We start from the raw sequence: 14,281 nt of genomic DNA, 5'->3' as shown, positions 1-14,281 counted from the left end.
GTTTTGAAATTAAATGGTAAGGTGGCTAGGCTGAGCTAGTGAAAAATATGAAATACCCAGCATTTTAACAAATGTAATTCAGTAATATTACCTTCAGTTTTACATAACAACCAAAACTGAATTAGTCAAGTGTTGCCAAGAGTACTGCCCCAAAAGAATTTGTACCTGATTTCATGAAAAGATAACAATTATGTGTAATTTACATGCTTGTTGTTTATGGAAACTTAGTCATATCCTAAGTACTTAAAAAGAATGTGTTCTCTTCTCTTTGCACTGGATTCTGGAAGATCTAGCTTCAAATACTAGCCTTACTCACAAAACTCCCATGTGACCCCTTAGCATGTTACTCAACCTCTCAATGCCTTGATTTCCACTTCTGTAAATGAAATTGGAATTAGAATATTCACTTCACTGTACTGCTGTGAAGATTAAGTATAAGGTGACATCTATAAAGCTTAGCACAATGCCCAATGCCTCAAAAATATCCATTAATAGCCTTTGAAACTACTTTGATAATGGCTTTTAATTAAACATTCTATCCCCCCCAGAAAGTAAAACTCTGATTTTTTGTTATTTTCCTAACAAAGTTGCTTTTTTTTAAAGTTTATTATAAATGTTACCACATTATCACAAATCCTAATTAACAAGGCAACCAAATATGCTTAAAACAAGATTACAGTCTGGCAGAGAAACCCAATGTGTGAAGTAATTCTGGTGCCTCAGTTACTGACAACATAACCCTAAGAGCCAGGAGATCTGAATTCTAGTCTCACCTCTGCCTCTAACTCACCGGGTAACTTTGGCCAAAGCTTTTACATCTCTGGGCCTCGGGAACGACATGCCTCTATATGTGACCTTCTCCTTCTGTGCCTTTTGAGAGACCCAAGAAGCATACTTGCTTCAAAAAACAAAGAGAAGCAGAGTTGCCAGCTGTTGACTGATAGAACTATGAGAAATGTAGGTAAGCTTAATGTAAACCATGTTCTCAAGCAATGATCAGTTGGCGTTATGATACAAAACCCCAGAGTAAGGGATTTTTAGCGCGATCTCACACAAGACTGTAATCCAGTTGGAGATCTATATCCATCATAAAAGAAAGGCAAAGTACTGACATTAAAATTGGTCACCAACTTGGAGTCTGAAAAATGGTTGTTGAAAGTCTACAGCCAAGTAGGAAGGGAAAAGCCATGGGCTCACAGAGTGCAAGACCAAGTTGATCACAGGATGTGGTCTCTGTTGCTATTAAGATACTGCATATTATTGCTCACTGACATCTGTGTGCTTATTCTTGCTGATGTGAGCTGGTTTTTTTCAGCTGCCATGTGAAGACCAGATAATCCTCCTCAAAGGCTGCTGCATGGAGATCATGTCCCTTCGTGCTGCTGTGCGCTATGACCCAGAAAGTGAGACTTTAACCTTGAATGGGGAAATGGCAGTGACGCGGGGCCAGCTGAAGAACGGGGGTCTTGGGGTGGTGTCAGACGCCATCTTTGACCTGGGCATGTCACTGTCTTCTTTCAACCTGGATGACACTGAAGTAGCTCTCCTTCAGGCCGTCCTGCTAATGTCTTCAGGTAAGTGCTCCCAGACTCGTTACTGGGCGACAAGAGCTTTTGTGTGCCTGACGCTAATTCAAATCATTTGATGAGTTCCCAGTCCCCCACCTCCCCTTTAGCTTCAGAATCACAGCTCACTCTCTTTCAGCAAGCAATTGGGGTTTTGCCAATGAACTGGGAACTGAAGGGGCGTGTCAGATATCTGATGCTTCCTGAAGTCTCAGCGTAGTAGGAAGAACCCAAAGAAGCCATTTTAAAGACTCTATGAAATGGTCTACCTTCAATGGACACCACCTAGCCTGCCTCATAGTCATTGGCCAACCCTGACACCTTCTGGTTTTATATATGCAAGATATAAGTATGAGTGACCACACCACTCCATGTTAAGTTTTGGTTAGGGAAATCACGAGTGAAAGCTGAAATTTTTATGGCTTAGCTAAAACTTAATTTTCAGCTATTTATTGCTAAATAGTACACTATCCCAAAAGTTACTGGCTTAAATTTAGCAGGGGTTGGGGCTGAGACCTCAGACATAGCTTCAGGCCTCTCTCCATAGAGCCTCTCCTCTGGCAGGCCAGTTGAACTCTTCCATGGCTGGTGGATTCCAAGAAGGAGAGTTCCGAGCACATGAAAGCAAAATTGCAGAGTCTCAGGTTAGAGTCATATAGCATCATTTATGCCACATACTGTTGGTCCAAACAAGACCCAGCACCAGCCCAGAGTCAAGAGCCCACCTCTAGATGGGAAAAAATGGCAGAGTTTGTAGCCATCTTTAACCTACCCCAAGCTCATTATCAGGACTCCAGACTCCTTCAGTGAAGAGTGGATAATAATGCAGATACTTTTCTCCTCAGAGATCATGTCATAATAAATAAGCAATGCAAAATCGACAAACTCTTGAAGGAAAGCTAGTCTTTAAATAGAAGATAGTGGGGTGCCTGGGTGGCTCAATCAGTTGGGCATCCTGCTGTTGGGTTTGGCTGGGTCATGATCTCAGGGTCCTGGGATCAAACCCCACATAGTTCTCCCTACTCAGCGGGGAGACTGCTTGTCTTCCTCTTCCTCTCCCCCTAACTTGTGCTCTCTCTCTCTCAAATAAATAAATACATTTTAAATAAAAAATAAATAGAAGGTAGTTTCAGAGACCTCCTGTGCCTTTTCAGAGCACCATCAGCTTAGATGTGCCTTGGCAATTGTCACTCAGCACTATAGCTATCAGTTTAACTTATCCACGTCTACCTCTGGACTGTTTATTTTTTGAGACAGAAATATGTCTAATTATACACCTACTGCCTAAGCCAGTGTTTACTAGAATTTGAAAAACGTTTATTGGCTAAATCACTAAACAGATGGGTAAATTATCAGTCACAAATACAATGAGAATCCTTTATAAAGTTCATGCTTCCTGGTTCACTCAGAATTCCTTTTTTTTTTTTTTTAAGCTCATCTTGAAGTGTATTTGCTATATAGCATTTAAGTGTGGCAGACATTTTTTTAAAAACTCTTTTTATTAGGAAAAATCTCAAACATACGTAACTGCTAGTAGCATAAGGAACCCAGCTGTGTGCTGTGGCAGACAAGAGGCAGGGTACCCCCCAGGTTTCCCACCTTCTGATGTTTACACCCTATACAATCCCTTCCCACTGAGTGTGTGCAGAACCTGTGACTTGCTTCAATAAAATACGATGAATTCAATGTCACCCCCATGTGATGAGGTTGCATTATGTTATATAAGATCCCTTCTTGCTAATAGGCTTGCTCCGGAGACTCTCCTTGCTGGCTGGCTGAAGTAAGCAGCCACTTGGGAAAACTCACATGGCAGGGACCTGCATATGGCCTTTTGGAGCTGAGGGGGGGTCTCTAGTCAACAGAGAGAAATTGGAGTCCTCAGTACTTCACAAGAATTATTCTTAAAGAAAAAAATGGATAATTTATCTAAGGATTCACTATGTGACCTTGAGTCAACCCCTTATCTTCTCTGAGTTTCAGTGTCTTTTAAAATAAAGAAATTGAACTAAATAAATGGGAATTATATCCCTGGAGGGGGGATTCAAGGTAATTTTTTAGCTGAAATTATAGTGCTACAAAGACAATTTTATAACATTGAACCACATAGTGAGAAAGCTATTTCTCTGAGAATTTTCTTTCTGTTTGTATCTCCTAAATAAGGCAAGCAGAGAGATTCATTTTGGTGCCAATCTGTCCTGAACGCCTCTCTAAACTCAATAACCTTCCTTTTTAACAGACAGAGTGGGTCTTGGGCACAGTCTTCAGCAAGAGTCTTTAGCCAAAGTTTAATAAAGTTTCTGTCACACACCCATTTTGGTGGTTATCTTCTATGTATGGCAAATGGATTTTTATTTACTGAATAATACAGTGTTTCCTCCGTAGTGAGTTAATTTTAAGAGACCGTTAAGCAAATAATCTCGGTAAGGTAAATTAAAGGAGTATGTTAAAATTGTGATACCAAACTCTATCAAGCACTTAACTGGATGATTCTTCCCCATCCCCTGCCTCTGATGACACTGTCACCACCTGACAGCCACGTGACTTACTAAAACCTTTTAAAACTCTTCTCCACCCTAATGACCAGGGTATTTTTCATTAATACTGCCAGGACCAGAAAAGGTTTACAAGCCACTTTATGTTGGCACATGATAGCTCCATATCGGTGCTCCTCGGCTCCAGCCCTTCTCAGGGTTATCCTCTAAGCCATTGTTCTGTGTGGCACAATATCTTAGGCCTCTTCTTCAAAGCCTCTTCCAGGAGCTGCTACCACTAAGTTCTTTGGTCCTTCAGTGATGAGCGGAGAGCTAAAATGGAAATGATCTGAAGGACGTATCTTTGAGAAATTCTGTCTTAAGGAGTTAAAAACAGTCTTTGACCTTTAAAATATTTCTTCATAAACATGCTTAGCACCATTTGAACATGATCAAAATGTCCTTTCATTTTCTCTGTGTCATTTATATGACCACCTTACCTTTATTTCTCATCAAAGGACAGAATTTTGAGACGACAAAACCCAGGTTATTTTTTCCCCCTTGAAGGAATACATCCAGGGCAGTATTATGTTGATTTTCTGTTTGGATCAAAAGGAAAAGGATCCTGTGGTGAATTCTTCTGGCACACTCAAAGAAAGAGAGAAGAGAAGGGAGAGGGAGGGAGAAGGATTGAGGAGACACAGAGCAGCATCATCAAACACGAAGGAAAACATAACATAAGAATGCACAAATGACAATTCAAGCCAAATAGGGGATGCCAAAAGCCCATATATTTGGTTTAAACTCAAAAGAGTGAATTGAGAGACATCACTGCTGAGCCTTCTTTATAGATTAACTAGACCTGTTTTGGTTTATACTAGCACAGATCCTTCAATAACTGGACACTTGAAGTGTGAACCTACTTGATCAAAGCCACGTAGAGCAAAAAGAGGTGTACTGGGCAGGGGGGTGGTCAGGCTCCCTGGAGCTATATGAGGAATCCAGCCAGGTTTATAAATTATTATTTTGGGGGGTTTTATTGGGTATAATTTACATATAACATCATATTAGTCTCAGATGTACAACATAATGATATTTGTATATATTGCAAAATGATCACCACAATAAGTCTGGATAACGTCTGTCCCCATATATAGTTAAAATTTTTTTTTCCTGTGATGAAGACTTTTGAGTTCTACTCCCTTAGCAACTTTTCAAATATGCAGTAGGCATCAAACTATAGTCACCATACCATACATTACATTTCCAAGACTTTTTTTTTTATAACTAGAAGTTTGTTTGTATCTTTAGACCCCCTTCTTTCATTAAGCCCACCCCAGCCTACAGCCTCTGGCAACCACCAATCTGTTCTCTGTTTCTATGAGCCTGGTTTTGTTTGCTTATTTCTTTGTTTTTAGATTTCTCATCTAAGTGAGATGATACAGTATTTGTCTTTCTCTGACTTATTTTCCTTAGTATAATGTCCTCAAGGTCCATCAATATTGTTGTAAATGGCAAGACTTCATTCATTTTTTTATGGCTAATATTCCATTGTATGTATATACCACATCTTCTTTATCTATTTGTCCATGGATGGACAATTAGGTTGTTTCCATATCTTGGCTATTGTAAATAATGCTGCAATGAACATGGGTCCATATATCTTTTCAATTTAGTGTTTTTGTTTTCTTTGGCTAAATACCACTGGATCATATGGTAATTCTATTTTTAATTTTTTGAGGAACCTCCATATTGTTTTCCATTGTGGTTGTACCAGTTTGCATTGCCAGCAATAGTGCACGAGGGTTCCCTTTTCTCCACATCCTTGCCAACATTTATTATCTCTTGTCTTTTTGATAAACTGCCATTCTATCTCATGGTGGTTTTGATTTGCATTTCCCTAATGATTAGTGATGTTGAACATCTTTACATGTGCCTGTTAGCCATCCATATGTCTTCTTCAGAAAAAAATGTCTCTTCAGATCCTCTGCCCAGTTTTTAAACAATTGTAGGTTTTCTTGTTACTGTTGTAGGAGTTCTTTTTATATTTTCATATTTACCTCCATCAGATATATTATTTGCAAATATTTTCTCCCATTATTTGCAAATATTTTCTCCCATTACATAGGTTTCCTTTTCATTTTTTAATGGTTTCCCTTTGTTGTATAGAAGCTTTTTTGTTTGATGTAGTCCCATTTTATTTTTGCTTTTGGAATCAGATCTACAAAAATTATCACCAAGACTAATATGAAGGAGCTTACCACCTCTGTTTTCTTCCAGGAGTTTTATGATTTGAGGTCTTTGATCTGTTTTGAGTTAATTATGTATATATATAAGATAGGAGTCTAGGGACGTCTGGGGGGGCTCAGTGGGTTGGGTCTCTGCCTTCAGCTCAGGTCATGATCTCAGGGTACTGGGATCGAGTGCCACCATTGGGCTCTCTGTTCCACAGGGAGCCTGCTTCCCCTCTCTTTCTGCCTGTCTCTCTGCCTACTTGTGATCTCTCTCTCTCTCTCTCTATCAAATAAATAAATAAAATCTTAAAAAAAAAAAAAAAAAGATAGGAGTCTAGGTTCACTCTTTTGCATGTGATTGTCCAGTCTTCTCATCGTCATTTACTAAAGAGACTATCCTTTCCTCATTGTTTATTCTGGGTTCCTTTGTCATAAATTAACTAACTATATATACATTAGTGTATTTCTGGGCTATTTATTCTGCTCCATTGACTTCTGCATCTACTTTTATACCAATACCATACCATTTTGATTACTATAGCCTTACAGTTTGAAATCAAGAGAGCATGATGCCCTCAGCTTTGTTCTTCTTTCTCAAGACTGCCTTGGTTATTAAGGGTCTTTTGTGTTTCCATACAAATTTTAGGATTCTCTGTCCTATTTCTGTGAAAATACCTTTGAAATTTTGATATGGATTGCATCAAATCTGTAGACCACTTTTGGTAGGATGCATATTTTAACAATATTAATTATTCCAATCCATGAATACAGAATATCTTTCCATTTATTTGTGTCTCCTTCAATTTCTTCTATCAATGTCTTACAGTTTTCAGTGTATAGGTCTTTTACTTCCTTGGTTAAATTTATTCCTGAGTATTTTATTCTTTTTGACACTATTGTAAATGGGATTGTGTTCTTCATTTCTATTGCTGATAATTCATTATTAGTTTATAGGAACAAAACAGATTTTTTTATATTAACTTTTTACACTGCTGAATTTGTTTATTAATTCCAACAGGTTTTTGGTAAAGTCTTGATTTTCTATATATAATATCATCTCGTCTGCAAATAGTGAGTTTTACCTTCCTTTCCAATTTGGATGCCTATTATCTCTTTTTCTTGTCTAATTGCTCTAACTAGAACTTTAGTACCATGTGGGATAAACTGTTAAGAATGGGAATCCTTGTCTTGTTCCTAATCTTAGAGGAAAAGCTCTCAGCTTTTCACCACTGAATATGATGTTAGCTAGGGGCTTGTCATATATACCTTTACTATGTTGAGGTACATTCCCTCTGTACCCACTTTTGTACCCCAAGTGTTTGCAGCCTGGATGTTCCCCAGTCATCTCAACTTCTCATCACATCTCTTTTATCATTTTTGGAAATTGTCGTAAGTCCCCTCTCACATATATGAGGAAAGCCAGAAGTCCTCCCAAGACTTGGGAAGATTTCAGGGTCATTACACAGTCATGGTCTCCTCTTGCTCCAGCTTCCCACTATATTCTTCTCTTCTCTGCACAGGGTGATACTAGCATGGCTCATATCTTTTCTTATCATTTTAATTCCCCAAAAACGCCACCAATAAAAGGCTGCTACAGGTAGCAGTTTTATCACCTGTATAAGGGATAAGAAGGAGTAGTTCATTACAACCCAGAAAACTAAAATTGGATATTGAGCTTCTTTGTCTCTGTAAGAATTTCTTATTGTCTGACACTCCTCCTTCGGCATTCAGGCCTCCTACAATGTTTCCAGTCCCTTCTCACATCTCCCCTCCTCTGTGCTTCCATGCTTGTCTTCCCCTCTCTGCCAGGCAGCCAGTGGAAACTCAAAATCTTCCCCTTATTACGCACAGTATTTCAACTCTAGAGTTGAGAATTCTCCTTCTGTATCCTAAGAGGGAGGCATGCCATTCCCACCCAACAAGGTGATTTGTCTAACCTAGACACATTTATCTGAACAAAGTACTGACTCCCTTTGTGTAAACATTGTGATACTTCCTGAGACCTGGTCCCTGAGGCCCCAGAGTTCATGATGCATCCATGTTCATTCCTAGGAGTTGATAGGTCCCCAGTTCTGCCCACTTCACACTCAAAGGCTTGAACTGGACAGAGCAGGGCTTTCTCCTTTCCACTTTTGAATTAACATTCATCTTTGTTCTTCTCTTTAGACCGCCCAGGGCTTGCCTGCGTTGAAAGAATAGAAAAATACCAAGATAGTTTCCTGCTGGCCTTTGAACACTATATCAATTACCGAAAACATCATGTGACACACTTTTGGCCAAAACTCCTGATGAAGGTGACAGACCTGCGGATGATTGGAGCCTGCCATGCCAGCCGCTTCCTGCACATGAAGGTGGAATGCCCCACGGAACTCTTTCCCCCATTGTTCTTGGAAGTATTCGAGGATTAGACTGACAGACTTGATTCTCATAATTCCTACAGCACTGCTGGGTGTCATTTCATTCCATTGCCTAGATCTTTTTTGTTTGTTCCTTTGTTTCTTTGTTTGGGAGGGACTGTTTGGGGGTAAAGGGAGGTAGTCCTTAGCATAGACATGGATGAAATTGCCCCTTGAATGCGGGTACTTGTAACTATTGCATTTTGTTCTCCTGTCCTTTGATGTGAAAGCTTTGAAGATTTTACAGTTGTGGAGGTAGGATGGGGACAATCATTAATTCACCAGCACCAAGCCATCACCAGCTCCCATCTGTCCCTGGTCAGAGACTGAAGCAAGCAAAATGGTGTGGCAGAAGACTAACGAAGCCTTAAAACCAAGATAATAGGGTCATCTGAATCTGGTCCTGATTTTTGCAGGGCTCAAATTAGTATGGTACAAACCACCTTTGGTTAGATGTGGCTTTCAGCTTTCTAGGGAAAGGTCTGAACTGGTTTTTAATCTATTCAAGAGCATGCTGTTTTCAGCACTCTTCATTCTCTCCTAGCAGCATAACTTGGAATGTATAGAAATATTTGTTCCTCAAAAATCAGCTGTCCTTTCACTCTAATTTTTATAATCCTATGATTTCATTCAAGTTATACAAGGGTGTGACTCAAAGATGTGCAGGTATCTGACTGACGGAGGCCAACAAGGGAAACAATTTTCCTCAGCAAGCCCAAAGAAATTAGAAAGCTTCATTAATGTCAATGACTCAACAGTTTCCAAAAATCCACATGGTGTTACCTCAGAGTAGAAAGGCTACTTTACAGTTTAGGCTCAGAGAAAATTTCTACCAAAATCAAACGGATTTACATAGTGTTGTCACTTTTCAATGACATCTGATCTGTCATCTCTCAAACTTCTGAAGTTGTTTAATCCTGACTGCATCTTTGCTGAGCTGACAACATATTTCCCTATGGATTAAATCTTCTAATCAAGGAGAGATAACAAGCTGAAATTTGAGTCTTGTTCTGGAGGAATTCTGAGAGATAAGTATGGTGCATTCTGAGTTGAAGGAAGTGCAGTGTTCTGAGAGTCTCTTCATATGCTGATGGTTCCCTTTGGTCTTAGATCCTCAAGCTCTTTGCTCTACAAATAAATGTTACCTAGTCGCCTTTTCCCTCTGACTCTCAGGCTTGACTATCACTGAACAAAGACTAGTTTCACCACTGACCCTCCCTGTCCCTCCTAGAGCATTGCCTTGACATATATTTCACAGAAGATACCTGCAGACCATATACATGAACACTCACCTTCCCTGCCTCACCCTCCTCCCTGATGACAAACACTGTAGTAGGTTGTGCCCAGAAAACCCATGGTGATCCCTGATCATTTCAACTTAAGAAAATGGGCAAAGAATGTACCCATGCAATTGAATGTATCTTGTTCTTCACTGGCATAGTAGACATGAACTACTCCTTTACCTGCCTTGAACTGCCTTATCCTGGAAATATTGGGGAAAATAAGCCATATCAGTGAGATTTAACTAAAAAACAAAAAAATTAAAAAAAAAAAAAAAAAAAGGGAATGCAAGTCACTGTGAAAACCAAGTGGACTAACTTTTTTAACTTGCCCAGAGTCGGGGTGCCTGAGTTCTAGTTTGTACTCAGTCAGCTGGTGGATTTGTGATCTTTGGTCTTGGTTTTCTCACCTGGGAGAAAGTCATGAACTTTAAAATTTTTCCCATCCTTAATATTGTACTAGTTTGGGGGCAGGGAAGGGTGGGGGAATCTATTCCTTTTTGATGGTTTCTTTCATATTCAAATTTCTAGCTTTATTAAACAGAAATTATGGCCCTCAACAGTTAGGGAAAGCATATTTGGTGTTGAGTCAAAACAAGAATTTGATATACTATTTATCAACTGTGTAGAGAAAGGCAGGATGGCATTGGAAAAAGGAGAGGAACAGCACTGAAAAACTTAAGTGTGACTGGGAATAATCCGGAAGGAAAAAGATATGTTTCATACACGAAAGTGATAATACTGGCTTCAGAGGAAACAAGAATATGGCCATGGAACTATCTGAGCAAAAAAAGGAAGTAAGGGAAGAGATTAAAATTATAAACATGAAATTCATGGGAAGATTACCTGCTTTGACTTTATCTATAGTTTGTTTTGTTTTGTTTTCTCTAAGGCAGCCTCTAGCCAGTCTCCTGAAGTCCTTGCTTTGTTAGCAATCCATCTCTCTCTGTTGACTCTCCTTGGAGAAATACTCTCTGAAACATAATGCTGAATTACCTTCTACACTCAAGGGTAACTCTGAAAAACTCTGCGGTGAGAGGCAAGTTTTCTCTCAGAAGGGAATGAGAGGAAGGTGAGCGGAGGGGGTAGTGGAGGGTTCACAGACCCGTTGAGCATCAAGCCTTCCCTGGGAAAGTTACCTCAATTTGTTTGACAGAGTTTCCGTAGTACATGAGACACACCCAGATTCAAATATAAGTACAGAGCCTGATCTAAGGCTAAATCTGATGCTTTGGGGATTAACCATGACTAGGCATTGGCCAAATGCTACAGTATATCTACAATAATCCAGCCAGCCCCAAGTAAATTTATGTTTGATCCTCAGTTCCCTATATGACTGCCTTAAATAGGCAAACTGCTGATCTAAAACTCTTGTTATAGGCCGAATACTTTATGCTGAGCAGGACACTCCTTAAAGTACTTCAGTTTGAAAGAAAGGCTGTAAAGACTCAAAGGATCATGACCCTGGGGTCGAAATGATTCATTCTTCTGTAACCAGTTGAGGTACTTAGTGCATCTCAAAACTCCATCTCATAAAACTCAATCAGGAGGGATTTACCCTGGATTTCTTTTTTTCTTTTTTTTTTTTCTTTTTTTTTTTTTTACATTTTCTCTTATATTGTCCGGGCTTTCATATCAAGTGTGGACCTGATTGAAACCCCTCACAAAGGGGAGACATCCCAGTAAAGGAGAACACACCTGTACAACTGGGATTCTTATTTATAAATCACTTCACTTTGGGGGATGAGTGGTGTGGGAGTGTCTGTGTGTCTGTGTGTGTGTGTGTGTGTGCGCGCGCGCGCGTTTGTAATCCTCAAGTGTACTTTGCTCTTCAATTTAGATGTGCAGTATTTCCAGAAATAGTGAAAAAAAATAAGATCTTTCCTTCTTTATGATTCTGCTCAAAACACCACGTGCTGCCTCAGAGCTTTTTCTAGTCAAATGAGCCTTGGTCCTCAATGACGTGCTTGCCGTGTTGATGCCTCAGCCCAGTGATACCCCCTCACCTGTGCCCCAAGTGACACCTCTTCCATCAGCAGCGCGGTCATCGGTCATCGGGGTGGACCGCCAGGCTCGGCTCTGCTCCAGCAACGCCATTCTCATTGCTCTTCTGTGGACAGGTGCCCAAGTCTTGGCACCTCCACAACACTAAGCCCCCAAGAGACTCAGCCTCCACGGAACTGCTGAGAACCCTCAAAGCATGTCATTGTCAGTGATCCATTTTTATTCTCTGGAACTCTAACCTATTTGTGTCATATTGACCTTTTGATGCATGAGTCATAAATTATGAAATCGGTCTTATGGTTTTTGAAATGTAGCCAGCATTTGTAAGGCTAAACCTTTTTCACAAACTGAATTTAAGTGAATAACCAAGCCGCAGTTCTTCTCCCAAAGGAGAGTGCTTACAGACATTTGAATCTCTTTACCCTTTCCAACAGCTATGGCATCAGGTTCTAAAATAAGCTTGTAATTTTTCCTGTTATTTTAATAATATGGAAATATTAGCATAGTGTTTCTTTTGATAGTGATAGATTATAATCCATATTTAAATTTTATAGAGAAGAAATTTTATTGTACTGTGATGTAGATATTTATTATCCAGGTAAGGATTTGCCCGGTGTGTATTTTTTACAATTGAAACATTTTACTTTAATCTTTAAAAAAAAAATACATTAAAAACAGACACAAAAAAAAAAAAAAAAAAAGGACTGGGGGTAAAAAGGTTTGGCCTTATCACAGAATTTTTACTGTGCTGTATAAATGTTTGCAAATGCAAAAAGTGTGCATTTCTAGTGTGTTTCCACATTAATTAATGCCGCCTTCAAGAGCAATATCGTGCAGGTAAAACGCTGTTTGTGGCTTTCTGTTGCACAGTTAAAGCTGACCCACCTTATGCACAAGACAATCAAATATAAATCTGTCCTCCTCAGGATGCAGACAATACTCATGTAAATTACGGAGCACAATGTAAGACAAAAGATGACACTTTATTTAATTGCACAAGTATTGTTGCTATAAAAGATGTAAGGGCATGAATGAGCTGACATTACACCACTTCTTTGTTTTGGTTCTTCCTAATTAACTTGGCATTTTTCATTGGATTATAGAGCCAAATTAGTTCTCTATGCTTTCCCCAGGAAAACACGTTCCGCCCCACACACACATAATGTCTTCATGCCCTGAGAATCAGAAAAGTAACTACAGAATAGGAAAAGATTTACAGTCACGGGAAGATAAGTGTTTTGCAAACAGTGTTAAGTGATATTGCTAGGTTGGTAATATTTTTTTCAGCCTAAAACTCTGTTAAAATCTGTGATCAAAATGTTTTAAACTATCCAAAAAGAAAATTTGTATATTTGGGAAAAATGAATTTTTACATAGCTTTTGTATGCAGATATTAAATTGTAATTATGAATATAGTGGGCGTAGATAAACTCATAAGCTTCAATTCTAAAAAAGAAGAAAAGAAAAAGCTTATAACCGACATACTTGCCTGTCTCTTTCTTTAAATATTATTATTTTCTAAATAAGCATAGGATTGCCTGCTCTTCTCTTCTCAGCTGCTTCCAAAGGGAGGGAAGCAGGGATATACGGGGATTTATTTCATAAGCATCTACTAGAATAAACAAAGTTCCTTAGGAGGAAGGCACAGAGGTTGGGGGGTAGAAGTAAAAAGGCTGATGAGGGACTACTTTTTCAGAAGGGGCCACAGAGATGGGTTGGGGGGAGGAAGAATTAAATTTTTCAACTCAAGGACTATTTGCCTTCTCTCAAAAAGTTCCAAAATACTATTAATGGAATTATACTCATCTCGGCTATCAATATACATCTCTATCTCCCTTACCCTGAACACATGTTAATGAGGACTCTCTCTGTGATGAGTAACAAAAAGCTAAATCAAACTGGCTTGTGCATAAAGGGAACTTATTTACTGTAATATCTGAAAACCTCAGGCTTCAGGCACAGCTGGATCTGTCTGCTAAATCAGTACTAGTTAGGAGATAGCCCTTTTCAATTCTCTGTGTAGATTTCCCTCTGTAGAAGTATCTTTCATGTAGACTTTATGTTCACACAGCCTTTTAACTTATGGTGACCCCCCCCATCCCAGTACCTCCAAGATTAGTTGTAAAGCTCCAAATCAACTGAAAGAGTGTTTCTTTTCCCCCATAGTTTCAGTAAAAATCCTGGGCTTAATCCTCCTTGGCCCAAATCCAGTCACATGCCCATTCCTAAGCCAATCACTGTGCTTAGGAGGACATATATGCTAATTAGATTAATCCTCTAAAATCCTGGAACTGGTGGGGAATGGTAAGATAAACAGTCCTATCTAAACTA

General features: G+C 39.2%; 1 protein-coding gene across 7 annotated transcripts in view; it reads left to right on the top strand.

The window, feature by feature from the left end:
- Positions 1-13,430, top strand: part of THRB (thyroid hormone receptor beta) — a 379,016-nt gene extending 365,586 nt beyond the window's left edge. For all 7 annotated transcript variants that reach the window (XM_044252564.1, XM_044252561.1, XM_044252560.1 and 4 more), the window contains 2 exons: positions 1,316-1,574; positions 8,437-13,430. In XM_044252564.1, the coding sequence (XP_044108499.1) occupies positions 1,316-1,574; positions 8,437-8,678 (501 nt within the window). In that variant the 3' untranslated portion in view covers positions 8,679-13,430. The remainder of the gene's footprint in view (positions 1-1,315; positions 1,575-8,436) is intronic.
- The last annotated feature ends 851 nt before the right edge of the window (positions 13,431-14,281 follow it).

Source organism: Neovison vison, chromosome 6 (genome assembly GCF_020171115.1).
Source record: "Neovison vison isolate M4711 chromosome 6, ASM_NN_V1, whole genome shotgun sequence".
NCBI classification, from domain to species: Eukaryota; Metazoa; Chordata; class Mammalia; order Carnivora; family Mustelidae; genus Neogale; species Neogale vison.
The sequence above is the reverse complement of the archived record's forward strand: the minus strand, read 5'-3'. Positions and strand labels throughout refer to the sequence as shown.